At 46.8% G+C, this 20,271-nt stretch overlaps 1 protein-coding gene across 1 annotated transcript in view; it reads left to right on the forward strand.

Annotated features, from left to right (window-relative positions):
* The window catches only part of Xxylt1 (xyloside xylosyltransferase 1), a 160,983-nt gene that overhangs the window by 14,714 nt on the left and 125,998 nt on the right, over window positions 1-20,271 (forward strand). The window contains exon 3 of the mRNA XM_048794620.1: window positions 11,576-11,723. Coding sequence (XP_048650577.1) covers window positions 11,576-11,723 — 148 coding nt within the window. The remainder of the gene's footprint in view (window positions 1-11,575; window positions 11,724-20,271) is intronic.

Here is a 20,271-nt window from a genome sequence, read left to right on the forward strand (position 1 = left end):
AGGAAATACTTTGCTGCCTCCTTCTTGGTCCTGTACTCTGCAGTGCCAGTCCTGCTGTGTCTATTGCAAGGATTTCTGGGCCCATTATATAAGCTGGTCTTGAAGACACATGGTAGGTGTTCTAGATGCCTTCTTTTCTGCTGGTTTACTGTCCAGCTCAAAAATCCCACTTGGAGGATCTGTCTTCTCTGAAGGCCTGCTGTTTTTCTGATGCTGCTGTTTCTTTTTGTTTGTCTGCTGTGTTGGTGAATTTGCCAGACTAGGAGCCTTAGAGGTAGAAATCAAGTCTGATTTCTTTCTGCCTCCTCGTGTGGCCTCATGACAGAGTGGTGTGTATTTCTTGAATGAGTCTATAGCTGGGCCTGGTTCAGGGTCTGGCTGTTCTTCATTCCACTGCAAGGCAATGATTGGTTATTTACCTTCTTTGAATTACTTCCTTGTCTATAGAAGGGACAGAGTAATATCACCTACCTCAAAATATTGATGCAATGATAAAAGCAAATGAGTGTGTTTAAAGAACCTGTGTGTAAAGGACCCCTAAACTTGGCTGGGTCCTGTGGCCATGCCTGTCCCTGGCACACTGTCACATGGTCCTGTTCCATGGGTCACCACCTGTTATCCTCCATTGACTTGGGTCCTGGGGCAGGTGCCCATGTCTGAACCTGGGCTGTGTGAGCTCAGGCTCATCTTTATTTGCATAGAAATCCCCCAGTCCACATCCTTTGCTGTGTTCTATGTTGTGTAAGAGTGAGATGATGCCTGAGCCCAGGGGCAACTGAGTAAGCATCATACCCTGTAGCTCCAGGTACCTCAGTAGAAGTGGAAGAAGCTCACAGTTCTGGGGAATGGCTCCTGAGAAGATGGTACTTGAGAAATACCTTAGTGAGAAGTGGGCCTGTGAGGCTGGGAAGTGAGAGATGTTTGTTATCTTGGCAGATGGCTTCCTGTTGTAAGTGAGCTTCACATGTGTTCAGTGCAGACTGGGGCTCTAGTCCTAGGTCCTGGGTATGGCCAGTCACTGCTGACATCTGCATTGTGACTAGAGTCCCAGGTCCCTGACCAGGACAGGGGTGGGTGGGTGGATGTCTTGCTGTTCAAATGGGCTTGTGCAAAGCGGGTCATAGTACAGGCCTACTCAGCCAGGAGGGGGCTAATAGACAAGGTGTATGAAAGACATGCTGTCCAGCCTCAGAGGCACCCACCACCTTGTAGAATGCTTTGGATGGTGCTTCCTGGTGTGAAGTTCCTCTTTGGCTTCCCTGGGCTGTATCTGAATACTTTGTTTCCATCTGTTAAGTCTGAAGACTCAACCTGGCCAGGGCCTGAAAAGTGAGCCGCCAAATGGTGAATTCAGTTGGGTGAGTCTTTGCAGAGCCAGGAGCTTCTGTGTATGGGTTTGTAATGTCTGCAGGCTCTGGTCCCTGCCCACCTCTCTGCCTTCCTCTCCTGGTTGCTATCGCTCCAGCCACACTAGCATCCTCTACAGCCAGGCGTGGTGCTACCTCACAGCCTTTGCTGTGACATCAGGTAGTTCGGTTTTGTTTCCTTCTCTGTTTTTTTTTTTTTTTTTTTTTAGAGTAATATTTATTTATTTTTAATTATTTATTCTAATTTGTTATACATGATGGCAGAATGCAGTTCATTTCATATTATGTATATAGAGCACAATTTCTCAAGTCACTATACACAAAGTATTTTCACACCATTTGTGTCTTCATACATGTACTTAGGGTCTAACTCATTGAGTTAGAATCAATGATGTCTAACTCCTTCCACCATCATTCCTACCCCCTTGCCACCTCCCTTTCCCTTCCTCCCCTTTGCCCTATCTAAAGTTCCTCCATTCCTCCCTTGCTCCCTTCCCCCATTGCCATTATGAGTCAGAATCATCATATCAAAGAAAACATTCGGCCTTTGGGTTTTTGGGATTGGCTTGTTTCACTTAGCATTATATTCTCCAACTTCATCCATTTACCTGCAAATACCATGATTTTATTCTCTTTTAATGCTGAGTAATGTTCCATTGTTTATATAACAAAGTTTCCCTATCCCTTCATCTACTGAAGGGCATCTGGATTGGTTCCACAATTTAGCTATTGTGAATTGTGCTGCTGTAAACATTGTTATGTCTGTGTCCCTGTAGTATGCTATTTTTAAGTCCTTTGGGTATAAACTGAGGAGTGGGATAGCTGGGTCAAATAGTGGTTCCATTCCAGGTTTTCCAAGGAATCTCCAAACTGCTTTCCAGATTGGCTGCACCAATTTGCAGTCTCACCAGCAGTGTATGAGTGTGCCTTTCCCCCCACATATCCTCACCAACATTTATTGTTGTTTGTATTCTTGATAACTGCCATTCTGACTAGAGTTAGATGAAATCTTAGAGCTTAGTTTTGATTTGCACTTCTCTAATTGCTGAAGATGTTGACCATTTTTTCATATGTTTGTTGATTGATTGTATATCCTCTTCTGAGAAGTGTCTATTCAGTTCCTTGGCCCATTTGTTGATTGGGTTATTGTTTTTTTGGTGTTAAGGTTTTTGAGTGCTTTACTTATCCTAGAGATTAGTGCTCTATCTGATGTGCTTGTGGTAAAGATTTGCTCCCATTCTGTAGGTTCTCTCTTCACCTCACTGATTATTTCTTTTGCTGAAAAGATGGTTTTTAGTTTGAATCCATCCCATTTATTGATTCTTGGTTTTAATTCTTGCACTATTAAGAAAGTTGTGCTATTAAGGAGTTGTATTAAGAAAGTTGAGGTCTAATTCGACATGATGGAGATTTGGGCCTACTTTTTCTTCCATTAGGTGCAAGATCTCTGGTTTAATTCCTAAGTCCTTGATCCACTTTGAATTGAGTTTTATGCATGGTGAGAGATAGAGGTTTAATTTCATTTTGTTACATGTGGATTTCCAGTTTTCCCAGCACCATTTGTTGAAGAGGCTATCTTTTCTCCAATGTACGTTTCTGGTGCCTTTGTCTAATATAAGATAATTATAGTTATGTGGGTTAGACTCTGTGTCCTCTATTCTGTACCATTGTTCTACCAGTGTAAGGGTCCGGCGAACGTCAGAGGAAGAGACCACCAAGAGACCGACTCATGCAACTGCAAAAGGGGGTTTATTGAAGAATCCAGGGCGCTGGGGCTCCGTGCACACTCAACAAGGGAGAGCGGCCCAGAGCCCCGAGCAGGGGTTGAGCAGTGCTTAAGTACACTTTTTGGGGAGGGCGGGGGCTTTGCATACCTCAGAGCAAATCATCATGAGGCGCGGGAAAATCAAACAACAATTCTTAAACATGATTAGTACATTCATTGGCGGGAACAGGTCAGGCGGGAGTGACAGGTCAATCCTAAGAAGGGGGGTACATTCAAACTGATTGGTTTGGGCCCTGAGATGCCTACGTGCCAAGCTGCACAGGGTCCTAGGTTATTAAACAACTAGATGGTCAGGGGGAATATTTACTGGGCAGTCCCGGGAATTGTCCTAACAGCTACAGGAATTTCAGGTTTTGGGTGTAGCATAGGAACTTAACAATACCTGGTCCTTTACATTTTAACTCAGGCTTTGCAGCTTAGAAACTTTACGATACCCGGTCTTTTACACTTTAACTTCAATTTCTTTTACTCTTACACCAGTATATTTTGGTGCCAATACCATGCTGTTTTTGTTACTATTGCTCTGTGGTATAGTTTAGTTTAAAGTTTGGTATAGTAATGCTACCAGCTTCACTCTTGTTGCTAAGGATTGCTTTGGCTATTCTGGGTCTCTTATTTTTCCTTTTCTGTTTTTGAGACTCAGCCAGTGGTGTTTGCTCTGACCAGAAGCATGAGTGACTGAAGTTATTTATTCACTTGGTTCTCTTGGAGAGTGGCAAATTTTTTAGAGCAAATGCAAAGTAAAATGTTTTGTTTTTAAGGCAGAAGCTTTATCTTAAGTAGCTGGCTCTGGGAAATAAAATGTCACCTTGCTGTTTGACTTGTTGGTTTCTGAAATTGTTGGCTTCTGAGCCCTCTTCTGTGACATGTGTACATCTGGACTTAATTTGTAGGACTCTCGAGAGGATTTTTTGTAGCTTGAGAATAGGCATCTCACTGGCCCATGACAGTGCTCAGTTTAGAGACACAGCCTGGGCCTGCAGAGGGGAGAGGGTTGTGAGAATCTAGAGAAGATGCTTAGGGAAGTGGGCATGGGGGGACCTCTGGAGAGCTTTCTTGACTTGCTTCTGCAAAGGGTCTGACACTAAGTCATGTTCTCACAAACCATCTTCATTTCCCCTGTGCCCCTGGAGCTCCTTTCTGTTTTTGGCCTGATTTTGGCATGGCAGGGGAATTCTGTCCACTGTCCACGTGTGGTGGTGTAGGGCATAACTTCTTCATATTGCTATCTTGTCTTTTGTTTATTTATTTAGATCTTTTTCTTTTTTTGTTATTGGGGATTGAACTCAGGGATACTCTAGCACTGAGTTACATCCCCAGCCCTTTTAATGCGTTATTTTGAGACAAGATCTCATGAAGTTGCTAGACTGGCCTCAAACTTGGTGTCCTGCTACCTCAGCCTCTGGAGTTGTTGGGATCACAGGCCAATCTTATGCTTATTGTTCATGTGACCGTAGCCTCAGTTGTTGTCATATTTCTTTTATAAGCTGTTCTGTGAGTTTCTGATTATCTTGTACTACAGATAATGCCATAGATGATGTCTTTGTGTGTATGACTTTCTTTTTTTTTTTTAATTATTCTTGGGATCCCTTCCTTGATTTTTCTCAAGGAATGCTTCATAACCCTGTATGATCCTGAACCCACAAGTTAGAACCTGTGAGAATCAGGACCTGGCAGGGTGCTTAATGCTCACTCCCTCAGGTTATCATTATGGAGTTTTTCTAGCCAACTTAAATCGTATGATCCTACTTTCCCTCCTCTTATGTAGTATTTTATTTTTTTATGAATTAAAATTTTACATTATAAAACAAATCAAAGCAGAAAATTTCACGAAAAATGTAAGACATCACTGTTCCTCTTATATAGGTTAAAGAAGTGCTACCATCTTGCTGTTTTTTTGTTTTAGGTTCTTTTTTTAAAGAAGTGCATGTTGTTGGGAGTGTTAATTGGATGGACAGGGAAACCTCATGGAGAAGGTGCTTTGAGCACATTGGGCAAGAAGATGGCAGGAAGCTAGGTACGGGGTACAGGTGGGGAGGGCCTGGGGAGTACAGCGGGCAGGGAGCGCAGATGGCAGGCTTCTGGTGTTGGCTGAGTGAAAGTTGCAGGATCACTCTGGCCATGTTTGGAGTACAGCATTGAGGAAGTCATTGTCCTAGCTGAACTCCTGGCCTGGGGAGGGAGGTGGAAGCTCGTGGAGGTGGTAAACAGCACAGGGATTCTGGATCTGTCCAGGAAAAGGCTTACAATTAGGTTGGGGGAATGGTGAATTTGTCTACACTGGAGTTTAATGTTAAAGGCAGCGAGAGAGATTTACCTCTTTGGAGGGAGCTTGCGGTACCATGCTCAGTGATAGCCCCACCCATGGTGAGGAAGTAAGAGAGGCCTATTCTCCCACCAGACACCTGTGTGCTCTGACATCATCAAGGCCTAGCGCTCAGTCTGGGTCTCAGGCACCCACTTAGTTGCCTTGGACAAGTGACTTCACCTCTTCAGCCCTGGCTGCCTCCTTCATGAAGGACACAGTTGTTAGAATCAGATGAGCTCATGTTTGTCTTCCTTGCTGCCTGACACATATTTTGTTTCATTTCCTTATGGTCCCATGAAGAGCAGGTGCCAGTGTGTTGTGTGCCCATCTCATGCTGTGTACCTGTTGTTTGCCAGAGCTGAGCCTGTCCTGGAGTAGCTTAGAGAAGTAGCGTGTCCTGGGCACACCCTGGCAGGTGTGACCTCTTGGGTTTAGAGGAGGGGGTTTAGTGGGGGACTTCAGAGTCAGCTGGCTCAGGACTGACATCAGTCATCAAGACCTAGGAAACATGGGGAAGAAGGGGACTCAGTCACTGGAACCTCCCAGCTGCTAGTACTGTGCTCGACATTTTAACCACATTGTCTTGTCCACAGAAGGAAGTGCTGGACACAAGCAGCGACTCCAAAGTCAGGTCATTTAAGTATTTCCTTCGTGGTTTTTGCCAATATCCTAGAACTACCTGCAGTATTATTATGTACTTAATATATATTTTGACTTACTTTTTTCTCCTTAGTCTCTTCTTAGGTAATATCTGTGAAATCAAAGTACTAAAATGTTTTTGTTTTGCTTATTTTTCTAGTATTTTACATATTTATCAAAATAAATTTGTGAGTATTAACAGGTTGGCCCGTGTGCCTCTTAGGTTTCCCATTGTGCTCCCTCTACAGGTAGGTGTATGTCTTGGGGAGCACTGGACAGGGACATTCATGATCCTAGGAGAGCAGGTAGCGTCTGCCCTAGGTCTGAGGCCTCAGCTTAGCAGAGTGAGCTCAGGGATTCCTTATGGGGATCCCCATCCCTGAGAGCCAGGAGAACAGTGAGGGGGCCAGTCAGGACTGAGACTCTGCACAGGGATGGCATATGGGAGGGTGGGCAGGACCCCCACCAAGGCCACCTGCCTGCCTGCCTGTCTGAAGCAGGAATTGCTCAGGTGCTTCCTTTTGAGTGTCACTTGTAAAACTGCAGTGTTCTTTGGAGGTCATAGGTCATGCATTGAATGATTCTCACACAAAGAAGAACAAATCAAGGAGTCTGATGAGGAAGATCCTACAGCTGGACAATCTGGTAACAGATCCTACAGCTGGACAATCTGGTAACAGCTGTGTTAGTTAACTTTTTGTTGCTGGAACAAAATCCCTGAGAAAAACAACTTAAAGGAAGAAAGGTTTATTTTGGCTCAGTTTCAGAGGTTTTGGTCCTTGGTCAGTTGGCTTCATTGCTTTGGGCCTGAGGTGAGGCAGAATATTATGGCTGAAAGGCACAGTAAAAGGAAAGATGCTAAGTAGACCTCAGGCTTTCCTGGGAACCTGGCATCTTTCTGTGCTCAGTGCCAACTCCTGCCATCTGCCTTCTTGGCTCTGAGAGCGTGTCCATGACCTGGCTCCCAGTGGGGCTCACCAGGTGAGAAACGAACCTTTCTCACTGTGAACTAAGGGCTTGGCATTGCCTTAGATGCCCAGTGAATGGTTTGAGGAGCTGTGGCCTTGCTCCTCAGAGCTCTCTGTGCCCGTGAGCATTGAGCCAGGCTGGCTGAGGTGCCCACTACTGGCTGTGCTGTGGCTGATCACTTGGGCTTCCTGTGTTGGATTTGTCTAGAGTGTGCTGTGCATGGTGGGATATAAAGCAGTCTCTTTTTTCCCCTCCTCCCTCTTGAAAATTGCCTTTCCAGAATTCTTTCTGAAGTTACACAGCTTTCTCATTATATACTTTAATTTGAATAACAAAGTACAGTTTGAGGACACTTCAGCCTGAGGGGGGGGCGGGAAACTTTAGTCATTACTGAATCTGGATAGTTCTAGAAGTCCCTTGACAGTATTAAAAAGAAAAGAGGCAGAGAAATTTAACATGAATTTAGTTAATTATTTCTGGTGGGAGGCAGACCTCATAATCATAAGTGTGAAGTATTGTTATAAACAAACATTTCAAAGATCACTAATAAAAGGGGGATTACTAAGTGGCTACAAATATATGATTATAGGCTGATGGAAAAGCCAGCTGCCTTGCTGCTGTGAACGTGGCAGTGTGGTGGGTTGGGGTAGCACTTCCAGTACCAACATCCTACAGGGTTCACTGGGGGCTGCGTCCCATCCTCTGGACACCTAGTGAGGGTGACATGCTCTGGGTGGTCAGCCTCACTCAGGTGGATGAGTGTGCTTTTGTTGATACAAGGGAAGGATTTCAGAAAGAAATTATTTCATAGGCTGGGTGGGAAACTAATGTTTTTAAATAGGATTTTAAATTTAAGTATGTGTGTATAAATAAATTAATAAAGGTTATGAATGATGATTTGACTACGTCCCTAAAAATTATAAATTTCATTTGGCATACGCCATTGCTGTGCATTGTCTCATTGGCTGACTGCCTTTAGTACAAGAGCCACTTTTTATTCCTGATTTCCTGGGTTGTGTGGTAATTCTTTCTATCGCTCCTTAGAGGACTTGAAAGAAGAGGAAGGGAGAGGAGTGGGCTCCGGGCTCCCTCGCTTTCTTTTCCTCTCTTTACTTGTTGCTGCCCCTGGTGAGGCGCCAGGCCCTGGGCTGGGGGCTCCAGAGTATGCCAGATCCTGATGCCGTCCTCAGGCAGGTCACAGTTGGCAGACCTGTTTGTCTCGGGGAGGACTGGGCATTTTGATTCACACTTGCAGTGTCTGTGATTTGCTTCTTGCTGCATAAGTATATTCCCTGGAACATATTAATTTATCTTTAAGTAGATTTATTACATGAAATATTCATTGGAGTAGGCTTCACAGTACAGCTCTTAGAACAAATGTACTGAGTACAGTTTGTCCTCATAAATCTATTAATGCTGATAGATGCAGTTGTTGCCTGGGAAGCTTTGGGGTGATGTGGGGCTGGTGGGGAGGATGCTGGCTGCCAATTCCTCTCTACCTCCCCAAGCTTGGCTGCAGCTGCAGCAGGCCCTGCTCTGTGCACAGTGCACAGCCTTTCTCTTCCTGTTGAATGGATGTAGAGGCTCCTCTTCTGTGAGAGCCCTTTGGTCAGCTTCCAGCTTCTTGTGTCACTCCAGCTCCCAGTGGTGGAGGAGACGGGATAAGCCTCAGAGGAAAAGCTGGCTCAGAGCTGTGACTGGTCTGTGAGGAGTGGGGACTCAGGGGACCAGAGGACAGGCACAGGATGCTAAGGCTTAGGAATAAAAGCAGTGTCACAACCCCTGAGCTGGATGCTTGTTCCAGATAACCCTACGGGCCAGCATAGGAGGTAGTTGTTGTCACTCCCATATTACCGGTGAAGAAGCCGAGGCAGAGAAGCCTAGTCACTTGCCCTAAGTGCAGTTCTGTAGCAAACTTATGTTGATAGCCTTGCATTTATATGGCCAGGGTCTGGACACAGGGCATGCGACAGTCGTAGCCTCTGACCTCAAGGAGTGTCCCCTCCTGCAGATATGGAGACAAAGACCTGGGGAGCAAGTGCCACAAGAGCGGTGGAGCCCTGTGTGAAATGGGGTGCAGGAAGGCCCTGGTGGATTGTGGGAGGCTATGGGAAGCTGGAGAGGAAGCTTGGAAGACTGGATAGGAGTTTACCAGGCAGATGGGGGCTGGAAGAAGGAGTTCCAGACATGGGAAGAGCAAGGACAGGTATAGGAGGACATAGGATATAAAGGGGTGGCCAGCAGGTGGATACTCCTTGCCTGGTTCAGTTCTGTTCAATCCCAAATGGCGGTGTTGGGAAGTACGCAAGACCACTATTATAGAAGCTCCTAGTCATTGCTGGGAAGTTTGGGCTGCAGCTGAGGGCACCAGGGTGCATGGGAGGCTTTGAGAGCAAGAGAGAGAGATGAATTTTGTCTATTTGGAGAACATTTGCAGAGGTACAGCAAAGGCTGCTTGGAGGGGGTGAAGTAAGCCTGTCAGAGAGGTCACAGACAGGGTATGTCATTTAGGATTTATATTGGGAAATAGCAGGAACTGGTCTCCACTCCCCATCTCAGGCGCGAGGCCATGGACATGAAAAGGTCAAAGTGAAACAAAGAAACAAAAACCCAACAGCAGCAATGACAGCAGCAACAAAAAGCCCAGAAAAGGGATAAAGGGACTCATCTGCCAACTCAACCAGTATCTTAGAAATGTCTGGAAACTTCCAAAGGACTTTTATAAAACAATACAAGGTTAAACAAAACAAGTTTTATATAAAACAAGTTTTAGTGAATGATGAGGACCAAGGTGGTATAAATGTTTTTCCAAGTTTGATAGTATTTTAGAAATTTAAGGAGACCTAAGGACAAAAGCAACCATGTGAACTAAGAGAAATATTGTTAAGGAGAGATATAAGAGAAACAGAAATGAGAGAGATATTTCTGAGAAGACCAAAAATAGAACCCCAATTAGGGAAAAGCAGGTGGAGCAACTTAGCATCATCTCAGGTCTGTGAAGATGATCTAAGGCTCAGGGAGTGCAGGAGGCTCGAAACCAGGGCAGTGGGTGATGGAATGGAGCCCACCAGTCTGAGAACTTCTCAGGCACTGCCCACTGCTGACCTCTCTGCTGCTGGTCGGGCCGCTGTCAGCATGAATAGGCCAGTCATGTGATCACGTGGCTTCCCCTTTTGCTGCTGGCACCTGTTCAGGTGGATTCTTGGGCTGGGAGTTGGTGTAGTGGTGATGTAGGCGGCACCTAGTAGGCTTGTCCTGTCCTGTCAGATACCAGGGAAGAGGGCAGGAGGAGGGGGCCACCAGCAGATATCCTAGAAGGGCAGAGGAAGGAGGGGAAACATCCAGGCTTCTGCCTTGAGTGCTTGTTGGGTGTAGAGGAATGACTCAGATGCTCTGGGGCACCAGGAGCAATGGGAAAAACCTGCAAGACAGATGTGAGCAGAGCACATGGTATTGTGATATCGTACAAGGCTACGGCTGGTGTGGGATGGACTTTAACTTTCTGGAATAGTGTCAGGCAGGAAAACCAACTGAGGGTCCTATCAGTACTCCTGTCTACCATCATCCTAGGACACGGCGTCTCCCTCCCTTGCTGGTCACTGATCAGGAGAGGATGTGTTCATAGAGGAAGGAACCTGGGGCTGATCTGGACACCAGAGTCAAGTCCTGACTCTGCATTTGTTAGCTATGTGACTGTGGCAGTGGAACCTCTCTGGGCATCTGCTTCCTCATTTGTAATTTGGAAGGTACAACACTGATGCCTGTCTCTTGGAAGCCTTGGGCTATCATGGGGATCAGAGAGCATGTGGGAGAGCAATTTGCAGAGCTGTGGCTGGTGGCACCTCCAAACCTCCAAGTGCTTTGAGGGTTAGTGGCAACTTGTTATTTCTTACACTTCTCATAGTCCCTCAGAGTTTCTGAACACTCAAGAAATGCAGGTTGAGTTGGCAGATAAGTCTGCCTCAGTGCTCAGCATTTTCCTGGTTCCTTTTTCCGGTTGCCAGTATTCTCAGTGTTTGCAGTTTTGGACAAGGGAAGTAGAACTGGAGCATCTCATGGGCCTGTGGCACACGTACAGTGGCCACTAGGAGGTGGTGGTGACCAAGCAGTGTTAGCCATCCAGCCATGCTGAGGCTGAGAGTTCCAGGATCAGGGGCTTTATCGCTTCCTGTCCTTGGGCACAGAACTGGCCTTTGGTGTGACTCAGCTTGAGGTTCAAAAGCAGAGGCAACTGGGAACTGTTTCCATTCCCTGTCTGCCCTCCCCCATGGTATCCCCGTCCCCTTAGTAGGACAGAGTCTGTGTAGCCTCAACTCTGACTCTTCATTGTTCCCCATTTCCTTAGCTCTTACTTGCCCCCACCCCAATCCCCATCATCATCTTCTCATGGACCCTGGAGAGGACTTGTCTGTTTCTGATTCCTGGGCTCAGACGTGTGTTGGGTGCTTGGAGCCCAGGGTGAGAGCGGATTGGCTGATTGCTGAAGTTTTCTCGCCCCCACTACAGGTCATCTTCCACGATGTTGCTGCACTGACGGACAAGCTCTTCCCTGTGGTGGAGGCCATGCAGAAACACTTCAGTGCTGGCTCAGGGACCTACTACAGTGATGCCATCTTCTTCCTCTCAGTTGCCATGCATCAGATCATGCCCAAAGGTAACGTGGACTGAGGAGCAACAGCCCTGCGTTGTCTGATTCTGTATGCATTTCCCTGGTTCCTGCGTGGCTGGTGCCCTGTCTCAGGTGAAGAGCTCTACTGAGATGTGTGAGAGAGGGCGAGGAGTCAGCCAAGCCCTATGGGCAATAGGGCTTTTTGCACTTAGAATTAAAGGTGGTCCCTGGTTTTTGTGGCTCCTGGGGTCAGGTCATGAAGACATAGTTTGATTTGTGCAGTGTAGTGTCCCTAGGCACAGGGGACCTGGACTGTGGCCCTGAGTTTGCCCCTTGCACTCAGCTCCCCACTTCCCCAGGGCTTAGTTTGCATATCTGTAAGATGCCAGGTAGCACCAGGTTGTCCATCATCTAAATTTGTGATCCTTTCTGATTTTGAAAAGATAAAACCTGGATATGTGAGGTACAAATTGTGGATCTAGTAGAACTTTTTTTTTTGAAACTCTTATGCACATTAGAGGAGTTTCTGGGCTTCTGCCCCTCTAGGGAAGAAATAATGTGTAGCCTGTAATAGGTGCAGCTTGTGAGGAATTCCTAGCAGGTTGATCATCCTTTGCCAGAAACTTTGGAGGGGCCTTATTTGTGGGGTGTCCCTGGCTTCTGGATTCTCTTTCTAGTGATCCTTGATTGGTTCTGAAGCCCTGGATATCATCTAGTTTCTGGTCATACAACCATGTTGTATGCCTTTTAGCGGTGAGAAGGGGTATTTTGGGGTAGCGGTTGGGGTAGCGGTTTTCCTAATTGTGGTTGATTAGCTTTTCCAACAATTTCCCAACCAATAGGACTTTATAGCCAAGTGGACAGCCAGGCCACTTGGTAGAGGTCTGCTGCTCTGGCTTAGCAGACCAGAAGTAAAGGAGAAGCCAAGAGCCACCTGCAGACTAGAAGGGCCTGGTCAACCAGGGACTTAGGAGGTGAGAGTTGAACCCCACCTCCTGTTGGCGGTATCATATTGCAGGGAAAAGCAAGCCCATCTGTTTTGACTGAAACTCTACAGGTGAGTTCTGGTATCAGGGAGGTCTTTGAATGGTCTCTTAGATATAAGACAAGGACTTAGGGGCACCAAGCAGGGGTGAAGAAGAAAGGAGGACAGGGTGAACTAGCATTTGTGATCCTTTACAGAAAAGGAGGTGAAGCCACCAAATCCTACCCCATTCCTATGAGGTGACAGGTAGGGCTGCCTAAGGATTTGCTTCCCTTGCCTCGGGTTATAGACCCACTTAAGTAGCAGAGCTGGGATTTGAACCCAGGTCTCCCTGGCTTAGAATCCTGCAAATAGCAGCTACTTCTATCTCATTAGGTGGCCCGTATGAGACTACTGTATCGGCCCGGTGCAGGTGCCATGGGCCGCTCAGACTTGAGGAAGCTGGTCTCATCTCTGACCAGTCATGTATGTGCCTTTGGCTGAGCTGCTTTGTCTCTCAGGACCTCAGCTTCCTCACCTGTAGACGGAGGCCTGCACCAGTGAGCTATTGCAGCCTGCATTCTGATCCAGGGCTCATAAAAATCTCCCTAGGGTTTGTGTTGTTCTGGGGAGCCAGGGGAAGAAGAGTTTCATCACCACCCGCTCAACTCTGGAACCCCATCTTACTCCTCAGTGTCTTTCTTGACTTGCTTTGTGTATCAGGGTTTGGCATAGGATTCTGTTTAGTCAAAGAGTTCCATGGGCTAATCAATTTGAAATGGCTCAGCTAGAAGGGTGGTAAGGATCTAGTCTGACCAGTCCTGTCATTCTGCATGTGTGATTGGCCTTGATGCCAGAGGACAACAAGAGGTACAAGAAGAAGCCTGCTGCTTCTTCCCTCCCTCTGTCCACTGCCAGGTTCCTGCCTGCTGGGAGCTGAGCTCTAAGCCAGGTTGTGCTTTGATGTGCCCAGCAGGAGGTGAATGGCAGCTCTCTCCAGTTATGGGGAGAATCAGGTGCTAAATAAAGAAGGGCTAGATGACAAGCTAGAGAGTTGCCTGGCCACCCTGGCTTTATGATGAGAAGTGTTAGCCAGGAAGGCTACTCTGGCCCTCTCCCACTTTGTTAGCTGAGTAGCTTGGGCTTGCTTGCGGGCCATGTCTTCAGAGAACAGGCTCTGGTGGGAGCTCTGCCATGGGTCAATAGGTGGTTCATCATGGGGCCCATCACGTGTGGGCTGTGGCCCTCCTGGGGCTGGCATGGGAAGGTGCAGCTAGTTGTTTCAGCCCAAGCACCCAATCTTTTTGGATTTTTTAGCTGAATGATAATGTGCTTCCAGAGATTCATTTTTGCTTATGCCCAAGATCTACTTCTTAAGAAAGGAGACTTTGAGAGTCACTAAAACTTGATAGTCATAAAACAAATGGGTGCACTGGAGCTTCCTGTGGCGTCTGGGGCGTGTTCTACTAGGAAGTCTGGCTGCCACTCAACACTCCGTGGAGTTGCCAAGTTCTTACTGGGTAGGTCATTTGGAATTCCTGCAATTTTCGGAAGGACACCGTGTTTTCACATCATTAGTGCTGTCTTGAGATGGTGGAGGTTCTTTATTATATTCTTTTTTATATTTCTTTTTTAATCTTAGAAATTATTGTTCTGTGCTTTGGTTAATGGTTTTGTTCTAGAGTAATTGCTGCATTCATGCTATTTTGGTTGTTTCATTTCTTTTTTCCTTGTTTTTTTTTTTTTTTTTGGTACTGTGAATGTAACCCAGCAACACTTTACCACTGAACTACATCACCAGACCTTTTTATTTTTTATTTTGAGACAGGGTCTCACTAAGTTACTAAGTGTCTTTCTAAGTTGCTGAAGCTGACCTCAAACTTGTGATCCTTCTGTCTCAGCTTCCTGAGTCACAGGTGTGCACCTCCAAGCCTGCTACTATTTTATTTGTTTTCTAGTATTCTTTTTTTCCTAAGAGTGAGGATGGGGTGGGTGGGACCTGAGCACCTGGGCCACATCCAGGAAAGTTGGATCTGCTAAGCTGCTGCTCCTCTGAGTTAGGAGTCTGGAGTTTTGTGTAGGGTTCCTGAAATGCAGGTTCTTTCTGTCTCAACTTCTCTTTTCTTCCCTTCTGTAGAATAAGGGTCACCCTTCTGTATCTAAACTACTTTAAAAATAGATTTACTGCTTTTATTTTATTTTTTTCCTGGTGCAGGGGACTTAAACCAGGACGACTGAACCCACCCCTAGCCCCGTTTACTTACTATTCTATTTTAAAAGTAGCAATCATTCATAAAATATCTGAGAACAACAATAAAACAAAAGAAAGCTAGCTGGGCGCTGTGGTACACAACTGTAATCCCAGCAACTCGGGAGGCTGAGGCAGGAGGATCGTGAGTTCAAAGCCAGCCTCAGCAAAAGCAAGGTGCTAAGCAACTCAGTGAGACCCTGTCTCTAAATAAAATACAAAATAAGGCTGAGGATATGGCTCAGTAGTTGAGTGCCCCTGAGTTCAGTCCCCAGTATCAAACAAAAACCAAAACAAAACAACAATAGAAGAAAGCTGTTCTTTACTATCATATAAATACCATCAATATTAATTCCTTGATCCTCTTCTAGCATTTTCCCCACATGTGCCATTTTTAAAATTTAGGCAAAGTTGGAGTTATTCTTTATATTCAGATCATTCTGAGCTTTTTATATGTAGAGCTGTGAAATTGAACTTTCATTTCAACTAAAAGTGAAGGAAATGATACAAGTAAAACTATGTTATCATTTTTCTAGTTAATGTCACACATCTGTACAGTTATAATCTTCGAAAATTTTTGGAATCGTTCAATGAATGGATGAAATTTGATTCATCCATTTATCATGTCCCTGTTTTCAGCTAGCAGGATGCTTACTGTTTTCTTTCTAATACCATAAATTAAACTGTGATAGTTGTCTACATGCATAAAGATCGTCTTGTTAGGACAAGGGTAGAATTATGAGGCCAGAGGTGATCTTTTCAAAGCCAGGGTATGTCAACTCCCCTCTCCCCTCTGTGTTGTCTGTACGGGTAGGTTCTATACAGTTTTCTAGGTCCATTAGGGTCTGACCTCTCCTGGAGTTCAGGTAGCCGCAGAAGTTTCAAATCAGTTGGCATCCTGCTTGACAGGAGAGGAAAATGGGGAGTTGAGACTTAGGCCACTTTGATAAGTCCTGGGGTGAGCTGGGTCTCCCCCTGGGTTTCCAATCCCTCTGCCCATGCGCATTCTGATGTTCTGACCTAAGGCCCTGTCCCTACCCCTGTACCACTGTAGAACTTGGCCTCTGCACCTCTCTTCTTGCCCCCTTGCTGCAGCCCTGCACTTGGGGCCTGGCTGGGACAGGGTTGGGATCAGCAGTCTCATGTGTTGTGTGTGCCCTGACTGCTCCCTTTGGAACAGTGCAACCCAAAACCACATTGGCAGAGCGGTGCCCCAGGAGGAACAGAGGAGCCCTGCCAGGCGGGACATACTGGCTCGGATTTTGGTCAGTGCTTGTTTGTCTTTCCATTGCTTGTTTGAGGGGTTATGTGGCTGGCTGGCTGGTTCTGTCGTTCCCACAGCAGCCTGTCCATGTGTTCTCCACAGCCTGAAGCCACTCTCTGCTCTTCTCTCACACCCACAGGGCTTTTATCTCCTTCTGTTGGTATTAGCTTTGTCACCAATGGAAGCATTTTATGTTGTGGAAAGGAAAACATTTTTGCCCAATTGGAGCTGGAGGGAGCAAAAAGCAGCTCCTTCAGGACTGCCAGCTTTCCTTCCCATTGTCACACTGCTCTGAGGAGCCGTCGGCTCCAGCCTGGTGACATGGGGGAAAGCTGCCCTGGCAAGCTGGGCCCAGAGGCGTGGTTGTGGTTGGGCCTCCTGGGCAGGGCAGGCAGGCGCCAGACAATCAGCAGTGCCTCAGACCAGCCAGAGTCCCCCAGGAGACTTTTCTGTGGTCCCACATGCACCCTGGAAGGTCGTCGTGTCCTGTGGTCAGCATGAGTTGGTAGACAGCCATGGCCAAGGGTCTGCTATTGGCAGGATGCAGTGCCAGCTGCTCTGGGAGTCTCAGGGAGTCTGTTGGCTCATGTTATAGGGCATGATCCAACAATTAGAACAGATGACATGAAGACTGACACAGTGTGGAGGTGGGGGTTCAGATGAGGAAAGGTCATAGGCATCTGTCAGGAATGAGGAAGGCTTCATGGAAGAGGTGGCACCTGAGTTGTGCCTTATAGGGTGATAAACAGGGTAGAGAGTGGTTCAGGCAGACAGAACAGGAAGCTGGGATGGCAGCTGGGAAAGGCTATGGTGGTGTGTTGGGAAATAGCGTAGTTCCCGTTATTAATGAGTTCATTAGCACACATGGGAAGTGGAGAGAAGACCAGGAGGAAGGTTGAGACAGCCTCTATGGGCATTTTTGACATGGATGAGGCTGATGGACCTCTGCTTTAGGAAAGCTGATGTGTTTGTGAGGCATAGATGTTGGGTCCAGTTGCAGTTTCCTGAGAATCTGTGGGTGGGCACTGTGGGCAGCCTGTGAGACTCAGGTAGACTCATGGTCTCAAGCAGCCAGAGAGTGCATCTGCTTCTGTGTACTGAGCCAGTACATACAGACGATGAGGTAAGGGGTACCCCCAGCTGTGTAGTCTCCCTCTCTCCATGAGAGCCCAGTCCTGTAGGGGGGTCTTTGTTCTGGCTCCACAGGAGCAGTTACTAACTTGCAAGTTTCAGATACTCTGTGGGTTCAGAGCACAAGGAAGTGAGGCAGTTATGAGAGTGGCTGGGGCAGGCAGTCTTCCACTCAGCTCCCATGGGGGCCACAGGTTCCGGTAAAACCAGTGCAAATATTCCTGCCATGGAACCACTTGCCCGTCAGTCCTTTGCACTTTTGTGTGAATTAGCCCCTGTGGTTGCTTTCTTTTGAACGTTGAATTGAGATTGATTCCCAAGGGAATGAGAGATATAACTATGTTTGAGGTAGTGCGTGGTCTTTTGTACAAGGCCCTTAAAATTCTTTATTTTCCCCCCTTAAGTGAAATTCAGCAGATATAGTAAAAGCCATATTTAGTGTGGATTTCTTTGTTCTATGCCAGCCATGGGAGGGGTTTAGTGTTTTCACTGTTCTTTCCTATCAGCCACGGAAGGCTTTCAGGGCTGGTTTATGGAACTTTATAACTTTGTGCAGTTGTAAACTCAGATCAGGACACTGTTGATGTTCACTTATCCAGCATGAGACAGACATGTTCTGATGGGATGTGTGTGCGTCCTGGAACCTGGACAAGAGTGGCCTTTTTTTCTACCACCACCCCTATCAGCCTCAACACTGGAGAAAGCCAACACAAAGCCTCCTAAACTCACTGATCCTGTATGGAAGTGCTGGTTCCCACAGTTAGCTCTGTGGCTGCTGCTTGCTTTCAGGTTGGGTGGCTTAAGGATAGACCAGGGGGTCCCTCTGCCCCCTACGGTTCTGGCTGTCTGATATAGAGAGAGGATAGCCTGCTTCCTTCCTGAGTCCATAGCAAGGCAAGGTAGTTGGCTTCTAGGACCCTGTCTATTAGTGGGTGCAGTACCTGGGTAGGAGGTCACATGCATGAGTGTGGTTTTCCTTCTTTCTGAAATTTTATTTTGACTCTTGAGGCAGAAATGAGCTAAACCAGGGCTGACCTCAGAGGGACAGGGGCAAGGAGCCCTGTTTCTTCTCTCTTTTCTCCCTTCATACTACCATGGGCTGGAGGAGAGTGAGGTCTTGCTAAGACTTTGGGCCTAAGTCACATTTCTTGCTTGTTTTCCCAGAGTTCTGCTTTGCACCCAACTGATGATAAATTGGTGCATGAATTTCTCATCTGCCATTGTTCCTGATGTGTCTAAGTGTCTTAGAAATCTCTTGGAGTCCCTGGGCCCTTCCTGACTCCTCTGAGCAAATAATCTAACTTCTCTAAGTGCAAGTTTTTCATGAAGTGGCGACGATGATGGCATGAACAGGGATGTGGGGAGACTGACTGGATGGTGTTTGACGAGTCCTGGTACCTGGCTCAGAGTTGCTCTGAAAGTGACAATTTTAGGGCATTTCTTCTTGGAAGGTCAGATGGGTATCAGCAAATCAAAATCTCCCAGAAGTCCTAAGGTTAAAAAAAGTCTAAGTTTGTGTAACTCAGCATTATGGTTTAGCTGTGAGGTGTCCCCCAAAAGCTCATGAGTGAGGCAGTGCAAGAAAGTTTAGAGGTAAAATGGTTGGGTTATGAGAGTTTTAACCTAATCAGTGCATTAATCTCCTGATAGGAATTTAACTGGGTGGTAACTATAGGTAGGTAGGGTATGGCTGGAGGAGGTGGGTCATTGTGAGTGTGCGAGAGCTGTCTCTGCTTCTTTATCATCATGTCCTGAGCTACTTTCCTACTCCATACCCTTCTGCCATGATGTTCTGCCTCACCATGGGCCAGAGTAATGGAGTTGGCCATCTATGGACTGTGAGCCCCTCATAAACTTTTTCTACTTGTTGTTGTACCTGTTGAGTCTTTTGGACATAGCAATGAAAAAGCTTTCTTAAACACAAATGACCACACAGAATGCCTTTTTGAGGAATTCCCATTCCTGTTCTGAGCGGGGGTTGTTCCTCTGAACTCCCTGTAAACAAAACTGCTCTAAAATAAGGATAACAATTAAATTTGTGAATGTAGCTCTGTTGTAGTGTCAGAGAAAAGGCACTTCCTGTCTCTTCCCTTTCCCTGCAGCATAGCTGATAGCACCTGTAATTGAGTGTGGCATTTTACTCACCTGGTTGTGTCCACCTGGATTACTTTCTGAGGGGATTGGAAGTAGCTTTGGGTATTCCTGGAGTTTGCCTTGGGTCTAGGTATCACAAGGCTTTTTCTGGTTGCTGAGTCATGGCAGGAATCCTGGGGACAGGCTTGTGTGTTTCTGGTGGCACACTACTGATGGAGCAACCTTGTGGCATTGACCAACCAGGGATTTCAGAGGAGCGTGACCCAGAGGATGACCAAGGGATGGTGATATCAACTCTTGAGGGGACTGGGCCTGAACATGAGATTCCTTCTCTTCTGGAGGGCTATCCTGGGAAACAGGAAGCAGATCTCTTCTGAGTGCCTGAAAGCCACCAGGTTACAGCTCCCCAGAGCTTAGGTACCTCTACCTTTCTGTGAGCCTTGGGCAAGGCCCTGCTTCTCAGGTGGCAGGCAGATCCTCGCCTGTAGGTTGAGGGGTTAGGTAGAATCCAGGTGCAGGCTGGCTGCCACAGACCATGCTCTGTGTGGCCATTTTATTGTTCTCAGGGTGGTTTTTGGTTTTTGATCCCTGAGCTCTTGGTTTCTTATTTTGTTCTGCCTGCAATATCCCTTACAGGCATTTGTGTGTGACTCTGGGCCTGACACTCTCTCCATTCCTTAAAGGGGTTCTGGCTTCAGCTCCTGGGTGTTCTTTCATGTACTCTACTGGGCCACAACGGCCCTGCTCCCCTCTGCTCCCCTTGCTGGGACCCCATCCCCGCCACACACAGTGATACCCCTCGGCTCACTCCCTCACCTCCTTCAGACATGGCCCCTCAGGGAGGCCATCTCTCCATCCTGTTTCAGACGTACTTGGCTCCTGGCTTAGCGGA

The sequence above is a fragment of the Marmota marmota genome, unplaced genomic scaffold (genome assembly GCF_001458135.2).
Source record: "Marmota marmota marmota unplaced genomic scaffold, marMar, whole genome shotgun sequence".
Lineage (NCBI taxonomy): Eukaryota > Metazoa > Chordata > Mammalia > Rodentia > Sciuridae > Marmota > Marmota marmota.